This window comes from Crinia signifera, chromosome 6 (assembly GCF_055691185.1).
Source record: "Crinia signifera chromosome 6, ASM5569118v1, whole genome shotgun sequence".
In the NCBI taxonomy this organism is placed as follows: Eukaryota; Metazoa; Chordata; class Amphibia; order Anura; family Myobatrachidae; genus Crinia; species Crinia signifera.
The window spans coordinates 241317619-241344337 of record NC_139222.1 but is presented as its reverse complement, the minus strand read 5'-3'; the positions used below and the strand labels follow the sequence as shown (position 1 = coordinate 241344337).

The following is a 26719-nucleotide window of genomic DNA, read 5'->3' as shown; positions in this document are numbered from 1 at the left end:
TTCTTTTTGATAGCAGTTTATTTAGATTTGTTTTTAATTAAAAGAGGATTCAAATATTTTATTTTATTGTTAAATCATTTTATAATTATGATTTAGTATATAACAGGAATTTTTAATGAAAAAAACAGAAATTTTCAGTTTTAATAACATAAGGTTGAATTTGTTGACAATTTACTTGTGTCTCAGAAGTTGCACAGGTCCTGTGACAACATGAACTTGCTCATGATGAGGCTCAGGTGACCTCTTGTGTCTCTGCACACAGCCCCGACTGCAGCGAGACTGGGGATCGTACTGCTTACATACAACAAGTTTGCACTGTATATACAATTTGGGATGTTGCCTTAAGAAGCTAGATGCACTGAATCCAAATCGAACTGTCCTCAATGACGGAGGATTGTAGGTTTTATAATCAGGGACTATTCTGCACCTGAAAAACAAAGATTAAAATAAAAAACATGTTACCGATAATCTGGCTTATTTGTTTCATATGGCAGTGTGGTACTGGGTTTCTTTTAATAGGACAGTATGGTGCCAGTATCTTAAAGGGGCCATTTATCATTAAATATTTGCAGGATATTCCTGTGGTCTATGGTTATACTATGGAGGCATCACAGCATTTTATGTTTGGCCACAAATGCAGCACTTATAGGTATCTATGGGTACTGAGAAGCCACTGGATTTACCAACTTGTGGAAGGCAAAGCCCCAGAGGATAACACATCTTAAGCCCTGTACACACAGTGAGATATTGGCTAATGGGCAATTTTGACTAAAGGTCCATACTCACTTGGCAATTATGCCCAGTATACACACTGAGCAGCTTTCCCCCTGCCCCGGCGCCGTCAGCGGGGGGAGGATGACTTTGCATAGTGCAGCGCTATTACCAGCAGGTGAATGGCTTTCCCGGCAATGATGCGGGAGCGCACAGCAGCGCTCACCGCTCATCGCCGGGCCATACACACTGGGCGGTTTTGTGCTGAAAGCAGCTCAAACTTGCTGTTTTGAGCGGCTTTCAGCTCAAAGTCGCCTAGTGTGTATGGGCCTTTAGTGATTTTGACGATGCGATTTTATCTAACTAATAATAGTCTATGATCTAGTCAAAATTGCTCGTTCCTAGGGAACATCTGTGCAGTGTTGCATTTTTGTCCTATAACCTTATTAGGGTTCTCTGAGTGCAGCACCTCTGTACCCGGTTATTGCGGAATTCCAAAGTCTCCTGTACGAAACTTTGTACCTCATAAGTCCTGGCAGCACCAGTCTGAGGCCGGACCTAAATTGGCCTCACAAACATGTCTGTTAGAGGTAGTCTTAGCCTGCAGGAGGCAAGCAGGACCCTGTGTATTCTGCAATTGGGTATCCCACACTCAGACTACCTTACATGGGCTCTTATCGAAACATGGCTCCTGGCATATTTTAGTAAATATGTTTAGTAATAATGTGGGCAGAAATATTAATCCCAGCTGCATATTTATCCCATATGATTGTGATAAATATGCCCCATAGAGTGAACTGGGTTTTCATCATTTATATAATATGTGCTTCCTGGCAACAATGAAGTCTACTACAAGTCTACTATTTGTTGCAATGTGTGCATAATGGAGAATTCAACTCCCAAACTAGCGGTTCTCTATTCTTTATTAACAATGAGTACTTTAAAAAAGAAAGAAAGTATTACAGCAGGCATCGCTACTTCCTGTTCAGATTCTCTCTTTTTCTCTCCAACGTATAATTTCATGTGGAGGAAGAGAATATATAAACATTCATAGTGAAGTACAATTTATTAAATGACATACAATACATCCAAAGATAAAAACATATATGATCACTTGATTCCCCAAGTGTTGCACACCTCCGTGTTGCAATATGTAACAATGTAAACAAATTTAATCACTGCAGGTGGATATATCCCAAAGTGGGTATGCTGCTGAAATTACCAGAATGATGGGAACTGACAGGCAGTTCTTAAGCGCATGTGTTAGAAGTCCCGGGGCAGGTAACACTGGTCAGTCTCCAAACAATCTTGCGTTCAGTCAGGTCCACAGCTGGGGTCCACCCGCTCCCCCAACGCGTTTCGACTCTGACCTGAGTCTTTTTCATGGTTTAAGATATGTACTCCATATCCTGGGCGTTTTTTATACCTATTCTAAATGATCAAACTTCCCGCAGCTGTGTGCGGATCACAGTAAACTACGATCCCCACAATCCTCAGCACCAGACTCTCGTCCGGTCACGTGTCCTTTTCTATCCACTCTGATAGGTTTCATTCGGGCGCATCCTACGGCTGTATGCTTACCCTTTCAAAACTACAATCCCCACAATCCTTGGTTCTGGGCTTCAGCCCGGTCACGTGTCAATTAATTCGTGTTCTAATGGATAACGCTCTGGCGCGTCACGTCCGGTATCTGTAGTTGTCCGGCCGAGGGTAAGCATACAGCCGTAGGATGCGCCCGAATGAAACCTATCAGAGTGGATAGAAAAGGACACGTGACCGGGCGAGAGTCTGGTGCTGAGGATTGTGGGGATCGTAGTTTACTGTGATCCGCACACAGCTGCGGGAAGTTTGATCATTTAGAATAGGTATAAAAAACGCCCAGGATATGGAGTACACATCTTAAACCTTGAAAAAGACTCAGGTCAGAGTCGAAACGCGTTGGTGGAGCGGGTGGACCCCAGCTGTGGACCTGACTGAACGCAAGAGTGTTTGGAGACTGACCTGCCCCGGGACTTCTAACACATGCGCTTAAGAACTGCCTGTCAGTTCCCATCATTCTGGTAATTTCAGCAGCATACGCACTTTGGGATATATCCACCTGCAGTGATATTGGGCGAGATGTACTAAAGGGAAAATGCGGTAAAACCCCCGTTTTACCGCATTTTCCTATGTACTATTACCCGACCGCACCGTCACTGCAGTGTAGGGTATCGCCACCTTTGGGTGGCGATACCCTATAGAAGCCTATGGGCTTCTTTTCGCCGCCCGACGCCTCCGCCGAAAAACCCGCCGACCCCCCTCTCCCCCTCCCTCTCTTACCTGGTCCAGGTCTTCCTGGACCCGGAAGGTAACACCTTCCTCCCCCTAGTGACGCAGCCGGACGTCCTTCCGGCTGCAGGGGGGAGGAAGAGGTGCCGGGGACAGCTTGCATAGCTGTCCCCGGCGTGAGGGATGCAGAAGGGGGCAGAGAGGTGACGGAGACCCCCCGCACACCACATTCCAGGTATCGCGGGGGGCCTCCGTCACCGCATCGCGATGCCAGCCGCATATGTTAGTACATATGCGGCGGCATCGCGGCGGGGGGGGGCGCGATGGGCGGCGATGTATTTTAATACATCCCGCCCTAAATTTGTTTACATTGTTACATATTGCAACACGGAGGTGTGCAACACTTGGGGAATCAAGTGATCATATATGTTTTTATCTTTGGATGTATTGTATGTCATTTAATAAATTGTACTTCACTATGAATGTCTATATATTCTCTTCCTCCACATGAAACCATACGTTGGAGAGAAAAAGAGAGAATCTGAACAGTAACCTTATGCGCCTGGAAAGATATGTACCAACTTTTTTGATCTTGTGCACATTGGTGAAGGGTTAAGGAAAGCCTTTCTTAGGTACTTGACTTAAACAGGCAGCAGGGGCTCACGGAATAGTGATCAACACCATTTACCACAGGCATCACTACTTACCCATTACGTATGATGTAGTTAACATTTCTTGTGAAATCTACAGGATCCGGGGAAGCCACACATGTATCTACAAAGAGAATGAGCTCTTGGTCGGAAGTGTCCAAGGTGATTTGCAGAAACAAGTCCTGGTTGCTGTTTACATAGTACGGATAATTGTACACTGGGTATGTGAAACTTGGAGACTGGAAGACCGTAAGGTTAGAAGTATACAGGCCATATTGCGTTAAAGTGCTCTCTACTATGTCATCTGTGTTGTAGATGCCCTTCACCATAGTGTATTGATACATCTGGCATCTCAAGGTCAGTCTTAACTGTTTTCTGGGATTTACCACAGGTTCAGTAGAGCGAGTGAAAAGTGTGTTTGTATAGCTGATGATGTCATTTTGAACCTGATGAATAAAGGGGAAAATAATTAGCTGCTAAGCAACTGTTTAAACCCCATAAAGCAGAAATTCAGCCAATCATGGTCATCAAGCTGGTCTCACTCGAAAACATAAATAATGTTTAAATAATTTTACATTTTAACATAGGCTCAGCATTGTGAGTGACATACTCTAGGACCTGATTCAACAGGCCATGCAAATTTGCTATTTGGCGGTATTTGCAAATCTGCGAATGCCTGAGCGTACATGCACCTGCTCTTAAACTTTGATCACATTGTAAAAAATGTGACTACAGTCTAAGAAACAATTAGGGACATCAGCAGGGTGGCAACTCAGTGTTGCGGGGACAGCGGCAGAGCGCTGTGGGGATGTGGTTCGGATAATGCTTGGATAACATGGAGACGGATAAACTACCAGCCAATCAGCTCTTAACTGCCATGTTACAGGCTGTGAAGTTAGGAGGTGTTAGTTTATCTCTATCCTCTTTTGTGTTTGTGTAATAAAAGTTAAATCTTAATTCACACATCTTTCATTAGTTATTTATTAACAGTTTCTTATATAGCACATACATATTACAGAGTATAGTTGAACATTCACATCAGTCCCTGCCCCAGTGGAGCTTACAATCTATATTCCCTACCACACATATACACGCACACAGACATTCTAGGGTTAATTTTTGTTGGGAGCCAAATAGCCTACCAGTATATTTTTGGATTGTGGGAGGAAACCGGAGTACCCAGAGTAAACCCACGCAAGCACGGGGAGAATATACAAACTCTGCACAGTTAGAGCCATGGTGGGAATCGAATCCCTGACCTCAACACTGTGAGGCAGTAATGCTAACCATCACACCATCCGTACTGCCCATCTATCTCACCTACAGTATCTTTACAAGTGTGCCCCAAAAACCTATATTGTTCTGCATTGGTTCTTCTCTGAACAACCCCCTTTTTTCTCACTTTTGACTCACAACATCTTATCAATGCAAGTATTAACTTGGATACATAAAATTTGGATTAACCTGAATCCGGACCACTCATCTCTAGTAAAAACACTTTCATCTCTTACACACTCGTGCACAAAACTTCATACCTCCCAACTGTCACGCTTTGCGCGGGAACGTCCCGATATTCGGGGACGTTCCCGCGTCCCACCCGGGGCCGCTATTGTCCCGCGGTGGGGGGACAGTTGGGAGCCCCCCCCAGCTTGCAGAGAATAGACGCTGTGAGCATGCGCACAGCGTCTATTCAGCGCCGACGAGCGGCGAAAACGGGGGCGTGGCCGGAGTTCTCGTCACCCCGTGAGGTCACGCCCCTTTTCTTGAGGCCACGCCCCCTTTTCGGGAGCGCGCGCGGCTTCGCCGCGCAAACGTCCCGACCTCCCAACTTCAAAAGTTGGGAGGTATGAAAACTTGTTAAGTAAAAATGTTTAGTACTTGCAAAGGGAACCTACCTTTTTCACTGTCAAACACCTTTGATAAGGGATGTTAAACTCCAACCAGCCTGACACAATCCGAGGACGGCAATTTTGATCTTTTAGGAAAATGTTACTTGCATTTTGGCCTAAAGCCTCAAGATACCAAGGAGATACTCGAGCTTCCATGTAATGTGGGTAGCAAGAGAGAGTCACTGAAAAGAGAAAAATAAAGATGGTGCTTTACTAAGGACGGCAGTGCTCATAACACTGAAAGCAATAAGATATAACATTATGTTTTATATAAATATATGTGGGATGTTTTTTTGTTTGTTTATATAACATTGTACAATGTCTGCAGTGCCTAACAATATTAGCGCACAATGCATTGAAGCAATGGAACACAATGGCCCTTATTCTAATTCACTCTTTCTGACAAAATCCTTCTTAGATGGACAAAACCATGTGCACTGCAGGGGGGCAGATGTAACATGTGCAGAGAGAATTAGATTTGGGTGATTTATTTTGTTTCTGTGCAGGGAAAATACTGACTGCATGATTTTACACTTCAATATAGATCTCACTTTAAAGAAAAATCCCACCCAAATCTAACTCTCTCTTCACAAGTTACATCTGCCCCATCCGCAGTGCACATGGTTTTGTCCATCTAAGAAGGAATTTGTCAGAAAGAATGGACTAGAATAACCCCCAATAGGAATTATCCTTTGCCTTGAATAATGTACAATTAAGAGATGAACAACATTTATCACAAATTGAGTTTGGTTGTAGAACAGTCAGTACAAAGAGTTGATAAGTTGTGGCAATTAAATTTCAGATTCCTGCTTATGTTGTGATATGGTCACTAGCTCAAGTATTAGGTCGACACAACTAGGTCGACATACATTAAGGCCGACATGCAGGAAGGTCAACATGACAGAAGGTCGACGTGGGTTAGGGCGACAGGTCATTAGGCTGACACAAGCATTAGGTCGACATGGGGAAGCGTGACAGTCAAAAGGTCGACATTGGGTATTTCTCTTTTTTTTAGCCGACTTGCCGACAGGTGGTATTTCATGCTCTACCATCCACTAGGGCGAGGTGGGAGAATAAAATAGTGTGTTGAGCACAGCGAGGCACCGTGCCCAAAGCGTGGTGAGCAGTGCTACGTTTCAGTCTCCATGTTGACTGTGTCGAAATTCGGGACAAATAAAAAGTGAAAAACCCCATGTCGACCTTTTGACTGTCAACCTTCCCCATGTCGACCTAATGATTGTGTCAACCTAATGACCTGTCGACCTAACCCATGTTGACCTACGTGCATGTTGACCTTCAGTCATATCGACCTTAATGCATGTTGACCTAGAGGTGTGGACCTACCATACCCCTTATTTTTGACCTCTCTGTATAATGAATTTCTGTGTATTTGTAAATGAATGTACTTAACCCCCCCCCCCCCCCCCCCCCCATACTCCAGTCACCTCAACATACTGTATCTTGAGGACTAGGGGACTGCTGAATATTATGAATAGACTTGCATCATATTTTCTGTACAAACCAAGGATTTCACAAGAATCAATGTCTCTCCACAGGTTGTGGGCCCTACAGAGATTGATGACTGAAAAACCCCTACATTGCTACCTAGAAACCATTTAGGGACAAACACACACGATAGGGGGGGGGGGGGACAGCTTCAGAGGGGGGGCAGAGTCAGAGGTGGGGCGACAGCGTCAGAGGGGGGGACAGCATCAGGGGGGGCAGCATCAGAGGCAGGGGACAACTGTCACCTACCTCTCTGACACTGCCCCCCTCTGACGCTGTTATCCCCCCCTCTGATGCTGTCCCCGCTCTGACGCTGTCCCCCTTCTGATGCTGTCCCCTGTATGAAGCTGTTCCCCTTCTGATGCTGTCTCCCCTCTGACCCCGTTCCCCCCCTCTGATGCAGTCCCCCCCCCCCTCTGACGCTGTCCCCCCCACTCTGACACTGTCCCTTCCCGCCTCTGACGCTGTTGTCCCCTGCCTCTGATGCTGCCCCCCCCCTAATGCTGTTTCCCCCCCTCTCTGACGCTGTCTCCCCCCTCTTTCTCTGACATCACCCACCCCTCTCTGACGCCGTCTACTCTACCTCTTTGTTCGACGCTGTCTCCCCCCCTCTCTGATGCTGTCTACTCTCCCTCTCTGAGGCTGTCTTATCCCCCTCTCTAACAATGTCTTCTCCCCCTCTCTGACGCTGTCTTCTCCCCCTCTCTGACGCTGTCTTCTCCCCCTCTTTGATGCTGTCTCCCCCCCTCTCTGATGCTGTCTACTCTCCCTCTCTGAGGCTGTCTTCTCCCCCTCTCTGATGCTGTCTTCTCCCCCTTTCTGATGCTGTCTTCTCCTTCTCTCTGATGCTGTCATCCCCCTCTCTGACGCCGTCTCCTCCCCCTCTCTTACACCATCCCCCCCCCCCCCCCCCTCTGATGCCATCTACTCCCCTCTTTCTCTGATGCCTTCTCCTTCTCCTCTTTCTCTAATGCGGTCTTCTCCCCTTCTCTGTCACCATTTCCTCCCCCTCTTTCTCTGGTGGTGTCTCCTCCCGCTCTTTCTGCCCACCCCCATTCTCTGACTCTGTCTCCTTCTCTCTTTCGCTCTGTCCCCTCCCCCTCACTCTGATGCTGTCTACTCCTTCTCTTTCTCTGACACTGTCTCCTCCAACTCTCTACCCCTCTCACTCTTCTCTCTTTCTTTCTTTCTCGCTCTGTCTCCCCCTAACTTCCTCTTTGTCAGTAACTCCCCACACTCTCTCTCTTGCTTCCTTAATGCTGGGTATACACTGAAGCAATTCCCCCCTAAACCCCCGGCAGTATCCCCAGCCACACACCACCCCCTACGATCCACTGCAGTGTCCCCAGCCCCTCCGCAATCCTCCGGCAGCATACCCAGCCGAACCCCCTCACAATCTCCTGGCAGTGTACCCAGCACCTCCAGAATCCAACATTACCATCCCCTGGTACACCCAGCATTTCCATGATCACACCCGCACATCCCCCATCCTCAGTACCCACACATCCATCCCTCCCCCACCCACACCACCACCGCCCTCACAGCACCCCCACAACTGCCCGCCACTCAACCAGTGCATCCCCGCACCTCACTGACCCACACCACCCACACGGAAAGCCTCCGCACGTGTAACTCCAACCCCCCCCCAGTATCCCCACACCACCCCTAAACACCCTCCCCCACCCATTTCACCCTCGCACCCTGTCCTCCCCCACCCACGCCACCACTACACCCACCTGCAACACCACCACCCCTGCCCCTCCACCACCCACAGCACCCCAGCATCCACTTGCAAAACACCACAACCGCACCTCCACCACCCGCAGTACACCCGCCCCTCCCCCATGGCACACACAACCCCCATCCCTCACCCACGCCAACTGCACCCACTGCTCCAACACCGGCGGCATGCCCTACACCGTCCATCCCCAACCCAACTACATCACACCCGCATCTCCCCCACCCACATCCGACCCCGCACCTAACCAAACCACACCACCCCCACAGCCCAACCTCACACCTGCAACTCCACCACCCACAGTATCTCTAAACCCACCACTCCCCCCACCCGCACCACCCCCAAGCACCTACCCCCACCCATAGCACCCTTGCACCCAACCCACACCCACACAATAAATACGTTCACAGGTTAAGGGGACGCAGCCCCTTACAATGGTGTGAATCACCTAGTATACAGTATGTAGCATTGTAGCAGTGCTTTATGACACCATGTGCAGGCCACAAGAACTGCCCCCCTCCCTCCCTTGCCATGTTGCATACTTTTACTTATATAAAATAACATTTAAAAAAACACAGTACCATTTGGACTGTTGTTGGTGACAGAGTATAAGGCAGAGAATTCCAAACCAGAGGCAGATTTATTATTGAGCCTGGAGTACACAATGCTCATGCTGTTGGATGAAGAAGTGAAATCTCGGGCAGTTTTATCGCAGAGTTGACCAAGTAAGGGTGACCCCTGTGGAGTACCATCGTAAACTGACAACGAGAAGGAGTGGCAGGACTGGGCAGTTTTCCGCCTGGTGAACAGAATAACAAAATCAGTAATAGACCACAGAGGGTACATATTTTAAACATAATTTTGTCTTACCAAACCATAAAAAGATACAACCAAATGATGTTACCACAGCATGACGGAGATACTCTATTGGTAAGAATGAATATATCATATATATTGATGGATATGGCAGGGACAGGCAAAAAAAGAATACTCTTTATAAATTTGACATGGCTCTGTAAGACAGAGATGTCAAGAAAGTGTTTATTCTTTCTTGACATCTGTTAATTCTCCCCGTACTTGCGTGGGTTTCCTCTGGGTACTCTAGTTTCCTCCCACAATCCAAAAATATAATAATACATGGCAAAGGGTAATGAATAGCACAGGGTAACACATGACTAACACATAGCACAAGGGGGCATAGGGTAACACATGCCGCTGGTGGTAGCCAGCTGCTGGGGTGACACACAATGCACTGCAGGTGTACTGTAAATGCAGGGAGCACACATTGCTGCATGTGTAACTGGCTTGGGTCCTAGATGGGTCCTTGGCTGGTGCCCCGGGGTCCTTCCCCACTGACACCAATGCTGAACTGTCCACAGGGCTGGTTCTCCATCTGCGGCATGGGAAAGGGGCAGAGAGAACATGGGAGAGAGAGGCTGCCTAGTCTGTGCATCCAAATAGGGAAGTCTGATTGCGAGGTACAACCCCCCTGAAGCAGATCTGATAGAGCCTCACTTGTTCCCTTTTCTAAGCTGCATTATTTGCTGTAGCATTATTGGCCCCCAGTTCCAGGCTCTGCCTGACATACAGAGGAAAGCACAGCTGGACATTGGGCAAGATTTATCAAGCTTCAAAAAGTGATAAAATGGAGAGTGATAAACAGCCAGCCAATCAGCTCCTGCCTGTTATTTTTCAAACCCAGCTTGTGACATGGCAGGAAGGAGCTGATTGGCTGGCTGTTTATCACTCTCCATTTTATCACTTTTGAAGCTTGATACATCTGGGCCATTGTCTCTCCCTGCCATCTCTTCCTTCCTTGGTGACATTTGACTATAAAATGAGTAGACTAATACATAGAAGGTATTTATACTACATAACTATCTTCTTTGTATTATTATAATACATTTTATAGTCAAAACACTGGACCAGTATGAAATGTGAAGCTCTGCCTCCCCTGGTTGTGTTATTTACTGTATATACTTGCAATGAGAATATAACCAATGACACTCCTAGCATTTACTTATAAAATATAAAGGAAACATATTATTAATGGGGTTTGTGTGATATATATATATATATATATATATATATATATATATATATGATACAAAAATGAAGCGGCACTCTAGGATTTGCAAAAAACGTGTAAACGTGCTATTTATTGTCCACACGTTTACACGTTTTTTGCAAATCCGAGAGTGCCGTTTCATTTTTGTATCCTGTACCTGGACCTGCGGGCCCACAGTGGAAGGCACCGGGTCAGTACCCATTGGACCTCAAGTTTGGGAGTGCCGGCTACACACGCTGCATATATATATATATATATATATATATATATATATATATACACACACACTGTGACAAAACACTGGAGAAGGAGTAGCTAGAATGCACATACAGCCCCAGGTTTTTAGCCTCCCTCGTAATCAGCCAGATAGTGATCAGCCTTGATTAGTAAACCACCAGACAGAGGCCGACATAAGGTGTATTCGCTGCAGCTACTTATAACAAGGCCCTGGACTGGTATGCTATTTGACTGCTACCCTAGGGATGTTCATCAACCATCAATGATTCACAATCATCATTGTTTTATGACCGATGTTAACTGGTTTTGTCATTGATGAAAGAGCACCAGATGGTTCCCCTCAATCGCTGACACAGAATAAACAAACTGTTTTGCATGGGGTCGGGACACAGCATAGCTCCGTCTGCGACACCCATAAAGCCCCGCCCCCAGGCTGTGTTCGGGCTGCAGGCCATTCACTAATACCCCTTTCACACCGCACTTGTTAAACGGTATATTGCCGTTCTTTTCCACGTTTAAGGCTGCAGTGGGAAAGTGTCAGAGTTGATTTACCAGTTAAAGATAACCGGTATTTCAACATGTTTAAAAAGCAGAGTCCTACACGTTTCAGAGCCGGGTTTTATGCAGTGAGAATGGCTCAGAAACGGTATTTAAGATCCCACACTAGTCTTCCCCCTCCCCTGGTACCTGTCCTGGCCCCCCTGGTACCCCCCCCCCCCCTGCCCTGGTACCTTGCAGCTGTTACCGACCCCCCCCCCCCCACCTTGCATATGGTGCCCCCACCCCCCTCTCCAGGTACCCCCACAACCCCCCCCCCTCCCCTGGTACCTGGCAGCGATCCATCAGGGCAGTGGGGCAGCATGGTAGGCAGAGGGCATTCCAGGGCTCCTAGTCGGCAGATCCCAGACTGATGCATGAAAGCATAATGCAGGAGTTTGATGCAGGAGGAGGCTGCAACTGGTGCACAGACAGTGGGGGCACTGGGGGTCTGGGCAGCGCAGTCCGTGCTCAGGAGGAGGAAGCGGAGGAAGATCCATTAGGAGATTGTCCCTGCCGCGAATAGGAAATAGGGGAGCCGTTCAATAAATATGTGCATATTTAATTAGTGGCTCATTAGATATGCGCATATGTAATTTTCAGGCCCGCTATTTCCCAGTCGCGGCAGGGACCCCTGCCGATGAAATGACAATCTCCTAATGGACCTTCCTCCACTTCCTCCTCCTGAACACGGACCTGCCCGGATCGCCAGTGCTCCCGCTGTCTGTGCACCAGCTGCAGCCTCCTCCTGAATCATGCTCCTGCATCAGTGGGGGACCTGCCGACTAGGAGCCCTGGCATGCCGCTGCCTACTGCACTGCCACGCTGCCAGGATAGATTGCTGCCAGGTACCAGGGGATTGGGAGGCAGGGTAGCAGGTACCAGGGCAGGGGGGAGGGGGGTACCAGTGCAAGGGGGGAAGCAGGGGTACCAGCTGCCAGGTACCAGGGGGGGAGGGGGGGCAGGACAGATACCATGGGACACATAGTATATTACTGGTGAATTACTGTTTTTATACCTATCAAAACGGGTTTAATGTGAATGGTACAAAAACGGTAATTAACAAGTAATATACCGTTTACAGCATGCAGTGGGAAAGGGGTTTCAGGCTAGACACGTTTTAAAGTCCCATTTCACAATACCGTGTCTTTACCCGTTTCTGCAGTGGGAAAGCAGCATAAAAGAACCATTGACGGTGAGCACACTGATAGCCTTCCCCAGGAGATGGCATCCTTACCCTGATCCTGCTGCAACACACACAAACTATAGTAAATAATATAGTATAATATAGCCACCATAAGTAGTGTGCAAATATTACAATTAAAATTGAGAAAAGACAATACCCAGTTACATTATTGCAATCTCTGGAACACAAGAAGGGCTGTTACTTGTGCTAATGTTTTCAGAAATGACCCTGAAAGTTTATAGTGTATATTGTACAGCAATAATTTTAATGAATTTTGTTTTAATACATTTCAGAAATAGGTTCTGTATTCATGGAAGTATTTGTACTACAATTCTCACCAGAAATTTGTAAAATTAAGATGAATTTGATAATTATTTTTAACACTGATGTACCAGACACGGTCATTAGAAGGAGGATCATCGCTGGAGGCATAAATTTCTCCCTCTGAATCAGTTAAAATGCCTCCAGATTTCTCTGCAATAAAAAATGCAACAATTGTTAAACATAGTTTCCTATCATACAACAATTATCATAGTAGACAAAATGTAAATTTTATATTCACAATGTGCAAGAACTGTTTAATGGCATTATGGACAGAAGAGTATCCTTTCCCCTCCCACCGTTAGATTTGACAAAGAATGTTTGATGAAAGCAACAGCTCTATATCTACTCTGACTTCCATCAATTAATCTACCTGCGGCAGCTCCAAGCCTTAAGGCCCCCCATACACTGTTTTGAATGATTCATCAAATCGGCCCAAATCGGATCAGTTTGATGTCCCCTCAGATCTGATGTGTGGTCCCGTACGCATCAGACCTGAGTCGGTGGTCGGACCTGCTGGCCATCCGACCACCCTACCTCGGACCTGCCTCCCGGCGGCAGGCTGGGCAGGGAGCAGGATCGCATGCGTCCATGCTGCCCGGGAAGTCCCCAGGCGGCTCGCGGGGTAACGGCTGGCTGTACACTGCTGCGAGACATCGCAGCAGTGTGTGGCCATCTTTACACAGTTCCTGCAGTTGTCAAAGGGCCTGGTGATCAAGAAAGGTAGTTGGCCTTTCCTGGGTTAGTGAGGGAAACATTGCAGACATGAGAGGGCAACGGTATAAGGATTGGAAGTGATGTTACGTACATGTTGGGCAGATTAAGGGCCACATGAGCCTGAGGCTGAACATGTTCAGGGGCCTATACTGAATATGGGAGGAGTTACAACTGCATCTGAATTAGACTCAATATTGTGATAAAACCTGAATAACATTTATAAAACAATTTTAGTAGAGATGGTCATCATACTGTCATAAGGATGGGCCTATTTTTTTGTGGAGGCTGGGGGCTTTAGCTCCATCCGTCCCATTGTTAATTTGGCCCTGCTGTTGTTCGATTTGCTTTTCTATTACACCTAGACCAGATTAGGTAATGGAGTAGACACAGTGCATACCCATTGTTGCTGAGTGATTATTCATTTTATTCAGTTGTTGCTGAGTGATTATTAACTTTATTCAATGATAAAATTTTTCCTTCTAATTTTTTTATGCTGTGTACACACGGGGAGATTCCCTTGCTATTCGACTTAAGATTCGAGTGCTATGCAATCTTTGCTAACTCTGTACTTTTTACATACAATTCATGCTAGCTACATTCGATTTGCACTATAAAGTCATTGCTGCCCGGTCTATCTGGGTTTCAATTTGTGCTGTCACGGGAGCGCGCATCGGGAAAAAAGGTAAAAAAAAAGGTAAAAAAATGTGTGCGATCAGCATACGATCTGCTTACGATCTGCATACGATCTGCATGAAATTTTTACTATATAGTCAAAATCTCATTCTGGATTGTACCGTGTGTAGAAAAAGTCATGTTTATTATCTTATTGTTTACCAATTCTTTCAGTCTGCAAATACCTTGTGGGAAATCACATTAGGTTGGAGTTCTATTTCAGATGGAATGTTGCTATGGGCAAACAATCAGCTACTATCTATTATCTTCTAGAATAAATAAGAATTAGATTCTAATTGGTTGCCCATAGCAACATCCCATGTGATGTAGAACTCCCACCTTAGTAAATTTCCCCCTAGGTTTTTAAAATGAGTGGTTTTATTGAAAAGAAAGTAGGTACCGCTGTACTCACTGTTATACACATTGGTAGGGAGAGCAGAGCTTCATCAGAGTGGCATGTCATACAGCTCACCAGCTGGTGAGTGTATGTAGGTACAATGTTGTGGATCAGCAGTTGATTTTAGGTCTCTCTGTATAAAATGAACACAGCCCCAAGAAGCTAAGTTGTCACTTCAGTGGCCATCTTGGTACAGAGAATAAAGCTTCCCTTGAGAAGTAGCAACATGGTAGCATTATGATATTCATGTGTTTCACTCACAAAATAATTGCTGAAAACTGTTTATTTAATCATGAATTAGCAGAAACTATATAACTGAGGCAGATTATACACAAATATATCTATTATATATGATATAATGAAAAATACTATCCATTAACATTAGTCAGTAGCGCCAAACTACAGCTGTCTTGTGACTCTTACCTGGCCCATTAAATGAAGTCACCAATGTTATATACTGAGCTTCAAAGCCAATATTTTGGTTAGATCCATCACTTCTGAACTCAATGTTCATTACATTAGAAGATGAGCGGTAAGTGTGGTTTCCCGGGTGGCATATTTTCCCAAGCACAGAGCTTCCAGGCAGTCCATCATATATGGTCACGGAGTCATATCTACATCTTGGGTGACTTTCCAAGCTGATTAACAAAAACAAAATACATAAAACAGGAACAACACAATACAAAGCCAAATACAATCAGAATATCCATGAGCAATATGTTCTACTAGAGCACATTTACACATGATGGGAGATATTTAATTAGCGAAAGTCATCTACTATGGCTTATTCCTCTTGCTGGGGCTATTCAATTAGCCCCGAAAGCCAACAGTCATCTGGGATTTCATTTCACTTGTCCGAGGCAGGAGAACAAAAATCCCTGATAATGGACCTGTTCATTTTCATGAAAACAGAGGGGTCTGGGAACTTATTCCAAATCTAATATAAATATATATCTTTTATCCGAAAACTGGTAATCTTTCGGACAAAACAAACAGGCTAAAATTGAATTGCCCAATAATGACCATCAGGGAAAAATCATGGTTAAAGCCTATTTTTTCTCACTCAGAAATTTTTGGTAATTGAATATCCCCCTTAACCGCAAATCATTTGTGCCACCTCTCTGCAATGCATATTATTTAAGAGGCAGCACAATAAAATCTGTGGCTTTATCAATGAGCAGTGAGGACCAGGAAGTTAAGCCATGGCTGGATCAACTCTACTCATTGATCGCCCCCCGACTCCTCTTCCATCTACCCTGGTGTCTCACTTACTCATAAGTGGAGCACTGCTGCTGAGTGGAGGAAGATCCTATGTCAGCATTGCAGGCCCTACTGGTGCATCTGCAGTCCATTACATACTCAGCACATCACACCACACCTCTGCCTCAGGCTCATGGAGCTTCCATACGGTTGCAAGTTGCATAGAGCACCCTCCTCTACTTGAGACCTAATGTATACGCAGAGTATCTTTGGGCCACCCCTGAGTGATGCTCAAAAGCTATTTTCAACTGTTAATCTTAGAAAAGATGCTGTGCAAGCAAAATGTCTATAGATGAGGTATGTAGTGGTTATTTATAGGGTAGATATGGGGGAGAAGTGTTGGGGGATCAAGCTCACAACTCCCATCAGGCCTTGGAGTCATATAACTACCTAACTGTTCCTTAATATTATATACTTTGGGATTCATTGGACTAAGACAAAGGTAAATGTTCAAATGTAACTCATTGATTGTAAATTAATTTGGGAAAAGCCATTTGTTGCCTTGTTGTTCATGTGTTTGTATGAAATGTACTTTAATACAAACCGCTCAATGTACATTGCCGCACAATATGATGGAACTATCTAAATAAATGATAATATTAAGATTAATAAGAATAACACAGCTATTAGTGCACTACAATGTCTTATTATCCAGCCAGCTGCCGGTGCCACGGGTCACCTATATACACAGCTGAGCCCTGTTTGACATGAACATGTATGTTACATACAATATACAATACAATATACAATGCTCACATTATATTCTGAAATCTGAGTTCCACATTGTATGAAATGTATTGTGAGACCTTAAACGTACCCTGGTGCATTTCCTAGGCCCAATGTAGCTAATGGATAAAAACGATCCATGGAAGGCTGCACATGTACAACACTCACCTTATAGCATTAAAGTGAAGCTCCACTGAAGTGTTTGGTGAGCTTCGGATTTCCCATGTACAGCGGCTTTTGGGAGGGTAATTGTTGGGATAAAAGGGGCTAGAAATTATTCCAGAGCTTTGATCCAAGAGACCCCCACAAATGTAATCTGTGTCTGTAACACAAATATACACATTTACATGATGTTACCGATATGCCATCCCTGGGTCGACAGTGACTAGGTCAACCACCAACGGTCAACAGTGACTAGGTCAGCACCTAAGAATGGTCTGTCACGATCCTAGCAGGAGGATTCTCCAGATACGCCAACCTGCGAATCCCTGCCACATGACACAATTACTGAGTACCCCAAGCGTGTGTTTATTTCACCATGACTTTACGCTTGCCACCAACCAAAGTACTTTTTGGACCTAGTCCACAACAGCTTTTGTTCTGCCGACACACCAAATTATGAATTACACCAGGGGTGGCCAAACCGGTCCTCGAGATCTACCAACGGTCCACGTTTTCCAGGTCACCTAGCTGGTGCACAGCTGCAGTCATTACTAACTGTCACATTTTCAAACCTGCTGCATTCATTCCTACTATAGATCCACAGGTTGCCTGGAAAACATGCACCGTTGGTAGATCTTGAGGACAGGTTTGGCCACCCCTGAATTACACGGTAGCGCTCTGGCGAATTCGTCAGAGGTTTGGGCTGGATAACAACAGACACAAAAACTAAATTATGATTTTTAATTTAAGTGAAAACACTACAAGGCTTACAGTATATTACAGAAAACATAGGTTACAAGATATATATAGTTAAAGTCAAAAGTCACACGTAAAAGACAATTTCAAAGAAAATAAATGGAAAGAAAAACCTACTGATCCATATACATGCAGTGGGACGGAGTGGAACCTCCCCGATTTTCGTCAGGATCATTATAGCAGACAAGGTCCTAGTCCTAGTTCTAAGATAATGACAATTTTTCTTATGTGCCAAACACTTTTTAAGATCTGCAAACCCCCACACAATCACACAGCCCCCACCTCAGGAATTTTCACTGCCACATGGGGTCTCCTGGTGAGATACGCAAGGGCTGGCTAATTTAGTTTCCTTTTGAAGCTGAGCAATTAGCCATCAACAACCAAAGCTTTGACACTTTTGTATCCAGACCCAACCCCCTGGGGTCAGAGTCAACAACTGTGTTGAGACCTATCAGCCAGACCAGATCTTGGTCTGGGTTCTGGTGGACCTAGGGTTCTAGGGCAACATGATAATCAGAGAGTATTGACTTCAAAGGAAAGGCATTCCATTTGCTTCCCTGATTGTTGGAATAAACTTTTCACCCACCATCTCTTCATAACCATCCAAGGTAAATGCAGGTCACTTATCAATAACAGGTTATGAACAGTTACACCCGTTCTGGCATCAGAACGGCGTCATCAGAATAGCGCTTAATCATGACAGTCAACATTGACAGAAGGTCAACACAAGCTTAAGGTGGACATGAGTTTTTAAAAAAAACTTTTTAAAAGGTGTGTGTTTTCATACTTTACTATCAAAGTGGGCATAGAGTGAGAATATAATAGTGTTGTTTGATGATTCCCGATTTGGTACGGCGTGGCTCTTTTATGGGTTAGCATTCCCTGGCTTACTTGAGACCTCCGCTCGGGTTGTAAAGCAGGTCACCCTTTTAGGGGTAGATTTGCCCACAATCCAGCATTCACCCTTTCCCACCTACCCCTAAAAGGGTGACCTGATTACAACCCGAGCGGAGGTCCCAAGTAAGCCAGGGAGTGCTATCCCATAAAATAACCACGCCGCACCAAATTGGGACTCATCAAACCATAGCACTGCTCGGTTTTATCTTGCTGGACATTACAGGTTGGATTTACCATCATTTCAATCTCAGTAATCATTATAGGAACGAACCTGACCTCTCATTGAATTCAAAATACGGTACTGTATAGACTGGTTGTCTTAGTAGCTCCCTCAGGCACATTGCCTACTTTTTTAACAAATGTTGTCATTGTTGTGTATCATTGTCTTTATGTATTTTATTAAATTGTTTTTTTTTTACATATACGCTTAATTGGCACCACGCAATCTAATTCACATAATTTCTTGTATAGCGCAGTGTATTTTCTCCCTTTTTGCATTCTGCAGGAGACTCCCTGTAATAGTGGCAAGCTCCCTGACTCCTGGAAAAGTCTAGCAATCTCCCTGATTTCACCTAGCCCACATTATGCCACTGTTACATTGTAGGGGAGGGGAACCAGAGATATATATATACATCCAAGTGCAATCATGACTACCATTTCTCTGCATTGGTTATAAAGCACAATGAGGCAGATGTATTAAGCCTGGTAAAGTGATAAAGTGGCGATAAATAGGAAGATTGTAACTAACCAGCCACTCAGCTATGTTTGAAAAATTACAGTTGGGAGCTGATTGTCTGGTGCATTATCACCTTCGACTTTTTCACCACTTTATAACTTTACCGGGCTTAACACTTCAGCTCCTATGGCTACATGCATTTTAAATAAAGTTTCTCATGGCCACTTATATGGAGCCACTAGTAAAACACAATACTAGAACAAGCCCTGACATATATTAGTGTCTATTCTTCAAATGCCTAAAGCTGCCTAGAGGTGGCGCCGGCCCTGCATCTACATCTGATGTAAGTTGTTATGACTTTGAGAAATTTCAAATTTTTTTTAGTAAAAATCTGGCATTTCATGAAATTGGACAACAATCATCTCTCATCTCGACTAGTGTATATAACATTGTTATAAAATTGTTTTCAGAAAAGCTGGTGCAGATATCGAATAACATGGTACACAATTTAAATAGCATCTATCACACAATAATGAGCAGGCCTATCATTACATTTACATTTCTCTTAAATTGTCAACAAAAATATATACATACGAGAAATAAGTTCTTCTGAAGTAGTCGTGAACCCTGATGATAAAACAGATAAACACTGTAAATATTATTTAAAAATGACTTTCAGTACAGTATTTACTGTCTTGAAAATGGTATTTTCAGTATAAGAATTTTTCACTATAAGCATTCTACCAAATGTTATACATTTTATTTATTTACTAGCTGACCCGCCCGGCGTTGCCCGGGAAAACCTTGGGGTTTCTTTATTTCCAAAATTGCTGAAAAATGTCATCTTACAGTATGCTGTGCCAAAGACCTAAGATTGTAATTTGTTATAGATTCCACCATAATGTTAGAATGTGTTTGCATTGATACTCAATGACGGCAATGAAATCAGGTGTGGTGTTGTTGTTTGAAACACAACGCTCCTGAGTTGATAACTTGTATGTGTTGATGAATTCCACATCCACTCCTGAGATTTAGCACCTACTGTATGACCTATCCTCCAACATCTGAGGGTCAGAAATCGGTACAAAATCAGAAAGGGACGTGGCCACACCTCCATTTCTATACTTTCAATGCTACAGTTTCTAGGGTGTGTAATTACAGGCGCTGAGTGCGTGGGGACCGGGTGGGCGTTACTTACCGCGCCATAATTAATTAAAAATTCACTGCTCCCTGCCACTCCCCTCACCGAACCTGCCTGCAGCAGTCTCTGAGGTGTGGGGATCTGTAAAGCACATGCACCGGGCATCTCTACCAAACAGTGGGGCAGCCCCTGAGTGTGGGAGCAGGTCCGCGGGCCTGGCCACATGATGTCATGACGTGACGCATGCTACCCGCACCACTGTAATGCACCACTGGGAATGGGTGCAATGGGCCAAATTCCTCCCTACACCCGCCGGGCCAATCCACTGATCCAGCCATCACAATCATCAATGGGTGCATTGATAAGGTTTGGAGTGTAAGAAGTTGAATTGCCATGTTACAAAGTGTACAATTTACTCAATAAATCGTGAAAAAAAATGTAAGTGTACATAGAAGTATAATCAAGAAATGAAAGTAGGATTAAATATTAATTTCTGATTTAAACTGATAATTGTTTGGATGGGGTGAGGTGTGAAACAAATCTATAGGTGGGGGTATGGATATTGTGGGCATAATTGGTGTTTGTTACACCTACAGGGGGCCCTCAATTGATGGGATTTTCACTACAGTGTCACAGTCACAGTGTCACCACAGGGGGATTTCCAATTGGGGTCCAGGTGGTCTTTTAGGGACCCTTTACAATCCTGTAGGTCTCTTCTCCTTGAGCTTACGGTCTCCCTTAATGATAGTCAATCACTGAGGGAGAACATAGGCTCCAGGAGAAGAGACCAACAGAATTGTAAAGGGGTCCCTAAAAGACCACCTGAACCCCAATTGGAAATCCCCCTACGGTGACACTGTAGTGAAAATTTCTCATCAACTGGGGACCCCCTGTAGGTGTACCAAACACCAATTATGCCCACAATATCCATACCCCCTCCACCTATATATTTGTTTCGCAACCCACCGCCATCCAAACAATTATCAGTTTGAATCAGAATTTATTATTTAATCCTACTTTCATTTCTTGATTGTACTTCTATGTACACATATTTTTTTCACGATTTATTGAGTAAATTGTACACTATAACGTGACAAATCTTCATCTAAAGTCTTATTCTTCAACTTCTTACACTCATAACATTCAAACAAATGCATGCAGCGCTCATGCCCATCGACCAAACATTATCTATGAACCAAAAGAGTCTGGGAAACCCTTAAGGCAGGGCAGTGCCTGATATCCAACTGACTAACAGGGTGAGTGCAGTGTACCCACTTTGTATTGATCAATGGGTGCAATGGCCAGGACAAAGATTTCTCAGTGCAACTGGCCGGGGAGCGCAGTGACAGGCTGGAGGACTGGAGAGACGGATATGGGGAACAAAGTAGAAACGGTACATTAGGCACAGTTTTTGTTTGCCGGTACAGACTGTTAAATAAACTGCAAATTATTTTTTGTGTGTTTGTGTGTGTTGTACTGTTTTTGTGTGTGTGTGTGTGTGTGTTGTAGTGTATGTGGTTGTGTGTGTTGTATTGTATGTATCTGTCCAATGCGTAAGTGTGTGAGGTGTGCTACGTATATACAGTATGTGTGTGTTGTGTCTTTGTGTATCTGTGCAATGTTTAAGTGTGTGTGTTGTACTGTTTTTTGGGTGTATGTGGTGAATGTGGGTGTGTGTTGTGCTGTTAGAGGTATGTTATGTGTGTGTGTTGTGTGTATCTGCCCTATGTGTAAGTGCGTAAGGTGTGCTATGTATAAATCTGTGTGTGTGTAGTGTGCTGTGTGTATCTGTGCAATGTTTAAGTGGGTGTGTTCTGTGTATTGTACTGTTTTTGGGTGTGTGTTGTAGTGAATGTGGGTGTGTGTTGTACTGTGAGTGTTGTGTGTATCTGCCGAATGTGTAAGTTTGGGAGGTGTGTAACGTATATATGTGTGTGTAGTGGGCTGTGCGTATCCTGGCAATGTTTAAGTGTGTGTGTTCTGTGTGTTTGTTGTACTGTTTTGGGGTGTGTGTTGTAGTGTGTATGGATTTGTATTGTACTGCATGTGGTGTGTTGTGTGTGTGTATCTGTCCAATGTGTAGGTGTGTGAGGTGCTCTACGTATAAATGTGTGTGTTGTGTGCTATGTGTGTGTATGTGGTGTACTGTGTGTGTGTGTGTGTGTGTGTGTGTGTGTGTGTGTGTGTGTGTGTGTGTGTGTGTACAATGTTTGTGTGTGTACGTGTGTGTGTGTTATGTGTGGTCTATGTATATCCTCAATTATTTCCTAATTGTTTAAAGCCTTTACCATAATGTTAGAATGTGTCATTCATACTCAATGACAGTAATGAAATCAGGGTGAAATGTAATAGGATGAGAGATTCAGAAAGTGAGAGATTTGGTAAGAAATCTCCAGTTTTTTTAAAGCGGCAATCATTTAGACTTCAAAATCAAACTGGTTTTTGCAGTGTAAATGATTGCTGCTTTAAAAAAACTGGAGATTTCTTACCAAATCTCTCACTTTCTGAATCTCTCATCCTATTACATTTCACCCCAGGTGTGGAGTTGTTCCTTCGCAACAGTTTCCCAGATCGTCGATCTTTTCCCCAGAACATCAATGAAGGAAAATTTTAACTTGGTGTTTTTTAAATTTCTAAGTGAAATTTCCCAAAAACGGCTTCGAGGTGCACACCACCGGGTCCAGAGGTATCTTGTTGCTGAATTTGGTGTCTCTAAATGCCACGGTGTGTCCGCAATGCAACGGACACGCACACACGCACACAGACTCTTCAACTTATTATATAGATTACCAGTTATTTATACAGTATAGCGCACTAATATTCTGCAGTGATTTACAGAGAATATTTGAACATTCACATGGGATGTTGCTGAAGTACACTAATAGTGGGATTTACTACGGTAAAACTCCCGTGATTAAGACCCGGCCGCTACGTTTACGCAGGCAAGTGAATCGTCACCCAAAGGCTTCTTATCGCCGCCCGTTGCAACCCACCTACCCCTGCCGCAGATGCCGACCCTCCTCCCCAGAAAGCCTATACCCGGAAGGTAAACTCCTCCCCCTAGCAACACAGCAAGAGGTCCTTCCGGCTGCAGGGGGGAGGAGGAGGCATCGGGGACAGCCTGCTTAGGCTTCCGGCCGTGGAAGTGAGGAGAGCCCAGGGAGGTGACGAGGGATGTTGATCGCATATGTTAGTACAAAATATATTTCTGTACAAAACATATCTGTATTGTTTGTTATATAATGCTTCAATAAAGAAACATTTTTTGGGAAAAAAATGTAAACAGCCAGAAATGCCAGGAGGCCGGAGAATCTGCCATTTCCAGGTGGGAGCTGAATGACACTTCTATGCAAAAAATGGAGCAGTGTGGATGGAAAGGTCTACAGTCAATAGGTCGATATTAAAAGGTTGACATGCAAAAAGGTTCACAATGGCAAAATGTTGACATGCACAAGGTAGACATTAAAAGAAGGTTGACATGAAAAATGTCGACACATGAAAAGATTGACAGGCATTTGTTTAAAGTTTGTCACTGTTGACACCGGTCGACATGTACCCCCAATTAGATAAGCATGAATCGGCAAACTTTGCTTTTCCCATTCTACGTTGTTGTAAAAGTATGGAAAAGTCCAAAGTATAAGAACAAAATCATGTTGACTTTTTGTCAAGGTCGACCTTTTGAGCATCGAACTTTTGGTGGAGACCTATTGACTGTTAACCTAGACAATGTAGACCTATCAACCGGATACCATAATGGAGATAACTAATTTGCTAGATGGAATTTATGGAGAGCATACAGAGAAGACTAAAATGGGGAAATAGAAAAAGGTGAAGGAAAGTTGGAGAAAAGTATCAACAGGAAAAAGATGGGCAAGAGACTGCGGGAAGAGTGAGATGGAATTAGTGAGATGGAAAATGAGTGGAGGAGAGCGGAAGGAAAATGGGGGTGATTCAGGTTGGTTTGCAAAGGCAAACTCCTTCTTTAATGCACAAAATCTTCTGCACTGCAGGTGGGGCAGATGTAACGTGCAGAGAGATTTAGATTTGGGTGAGGTGTGTTTAAAGTGAAATCTAAATTGCAGTGTAAGAATAAAGCAGCCAGTATTTACTCTGCACAGAAATAAAATAACTCCCCCAAATGTAACTCTCTCTGCACATGTTACATCAGCCCCACCTACAGTGCAGCATGGTTTTGTCTATTAAAGAATGTGTTTGCTTTTGCAAACCAATCTGAATCACACCTAATGAGTGGAGGCGAGATGACAAAAGAAAGAGAGAGAGTGCGAGATGACACCTCAGAAAAATCTACCATCTAGTGATGTATATATAGGTAGTAGGAAGGTACGGCACTCAGTCGGCTTGTAATCCATACGAAATAATCACACAACACACTGGTTGCTTAACAACGTTTCAAATGTATTACATTTGTCATCAGGATGTATATATATATATATATATATCGGGGGGAGATGTTCTGCGTGAGCAAAAAATCAGAGTCGGCACTCTCCAGTAGAAGTATAAATTTTTAGTAAAAGGAATACATCACAAATGCTCCAAAAGTCATCAACGTTTCATGGCCCAACCGGCCATTTCTTCAGGATGTGGGCTGCGGGTAAAAGGTGTGCAGGTGCCAGGATGGCACCCAGGGGTGCCGAGAGAGGGGGGGAGCAGGTACAATTTACCCGGGCCCAGGCCTGTCAGGGGGGCCCTGGTCTGGACACACAGGTTTTTTTTTAATTTGGTGGCAAGTACCCCCAACATGACCCATTCCATTAGGTACAAAATGCTCTGTTCCTGGACTTCCCTGCCAGTGGTAGTTACAGAGGTTGGACTCCAGCACAGTCCAAAATTCAAAGAGGGGCAGTCACATCAACTGCCAGTGAGTCCAGGACAGTGATGCTTGGGGTGGCAGTATATGTGACCCCCCTCCCCCCCCTCCCTTTTGAATATTGGACTGTGCTGCAGGCTCACATCTGTAATTGCCACTGGCAGGGAAGTCCAGGAACAGAGCATTTTGTACCTAATGAAATGGGCCATGTTGGAGGGTATGTGGAAATCCTTTGCAAAGAGCATGTAACCCCTGGCAGAGCATGTAAATCAGGGCAGACAGGTTAATCCCTGGCACAGAATGTTAACCCCTGGCAGAGCATGTTAACCCCTAGTAGAGCATGTTAACTTCTTAATATGCAATGAGCATTACGGTGTGGCATAACGTGTAATGAGCATTATGGCATGTGGTATAATATGTAATGGGTGTGTGACACATGTAATAGACATTACAGTGTAAATTTTTGTACGTGTATCCACCTTGGAAGCAGTGGCGTAACACCGGGTCCACAGAGTGTGCGGGGATCTCCGTCCGTGGGGGCCCCAGGAAGTTGTTGTACCGGGGCCCAGGATTTCTCTTGGCGGCCCTGATGGCACCTGCACACCTTTTACCCGCAGCCCACATCCTGAAGAAATGGCCGGTTGGGCCATGAAACGTTGATGACTTTTGGAGCATTTGTGATGTATTCCTTTTACTAAAAATTTATACTTCTACTGGAGAGTGCCGACTCTGATTTTTTGCTCACGCAGAACATCTCCCCCCGATATTGACTTTGTCAGTAAGGCACCCCCACAGCTGTTACCCTTCCTCCAGAGTGCCAAAGCTCTTTGTATTTATATATATATATATATATATATATATATATATATATATATATATCACACACACACAGGTAACCAAACTACAAAACATATTAGGAAAATAAAATGTGTACATGCTTGGAAAATCTAATAATAGATGATCTATCCAAATCCGGCAGCCCTGTCTTGCTTATGAATCAACCATTGTTCTATTTTTATTTTTTTAAATAAGTAATGTAGGTACTGATGCTATTAGGAAAATGCTCCCACTCTTACCTGTAGTAAATGGATGCGGCAATGTTAGAAGCACAAGGCAAAGTCCTAGAGCCATGGAATCCATGCTGGCTAATGACTGTATGAACACCCAGCAGTTAGCTGCTAGTATATAAGCCGGTAATGTGACAGAGTACTGGGTAGTCTGAGCACCAATCACTGTCAAATCCCCCCCCCCCCCCCCCCACTCCTTGTGCACTTTCTTTTAGGTAGAAATAAAAGCTAAGCATATTTTTACAGACTGCTGATCAGTCGTGTATACGCTTCCTCTTTTACAGAATAAGGGTTTTAAGTAATTGAATT

At 44.4% G+C, this 26719-nt stretch overlaps 1 protein-coding gene across 1 annotated transcript; it reads right to left on the bottom strand.

Annotated features, from left to right (window-relative positions):
- LOC146009122 (scavenger receptor cysteine-rich domain-containing protein DMBT1-like) lies at window positions 1-26544 on the bottom strand. The gene is made up of 9 exons (XM_083149199.1): window positions 26420-26544; window positions 19969-20001; window positions 17052-17205; window positions 15321-15535; window positions 13129-13264; window positions 9344-9561; window positions 5525-5700; window positions 3687-4075; window positions 1-427 (listed from the first exon to the last, which is right to left on the bottom strand). The coding sequence occupies exons 1-9, from the start codon at window positions 26481-26483 to the stop codon at window positions 172-174; spliced, it is 1641 nt and encodes a 546-aa protein (XP_083005325.1). The 5' UTR covers window positions 26484-26544; the 3' UTR covers window positions 1-171.
- Window positions 26545-26719: the final 175 nt, after the last annotated feature.

Bases quoted from the DNA above. Each gene is read 5' to 3' on its own strand.
- LOC146009122 (XM_083149199.1), bottom strand. From the start codon at position 26,483: ATGGATTCCATGGCTCTAGGACTTTGCCTTGTGCTTCTAACATTGCCG. The intron at 17,206-19,968 runs GTATGTATATAT...TTTGTGTTACAG, and splicing joins TTCAGAAGAACTTATTTCTC to ACACAGATTACATTTGTGGG. The intron at 428-3,686 runs GTAAGTAGTGAT...TTTGTTTTTCAG, and splicing joins AACTACATCATACGTAATGG to GTGCAGAATAGTCCCTGATT.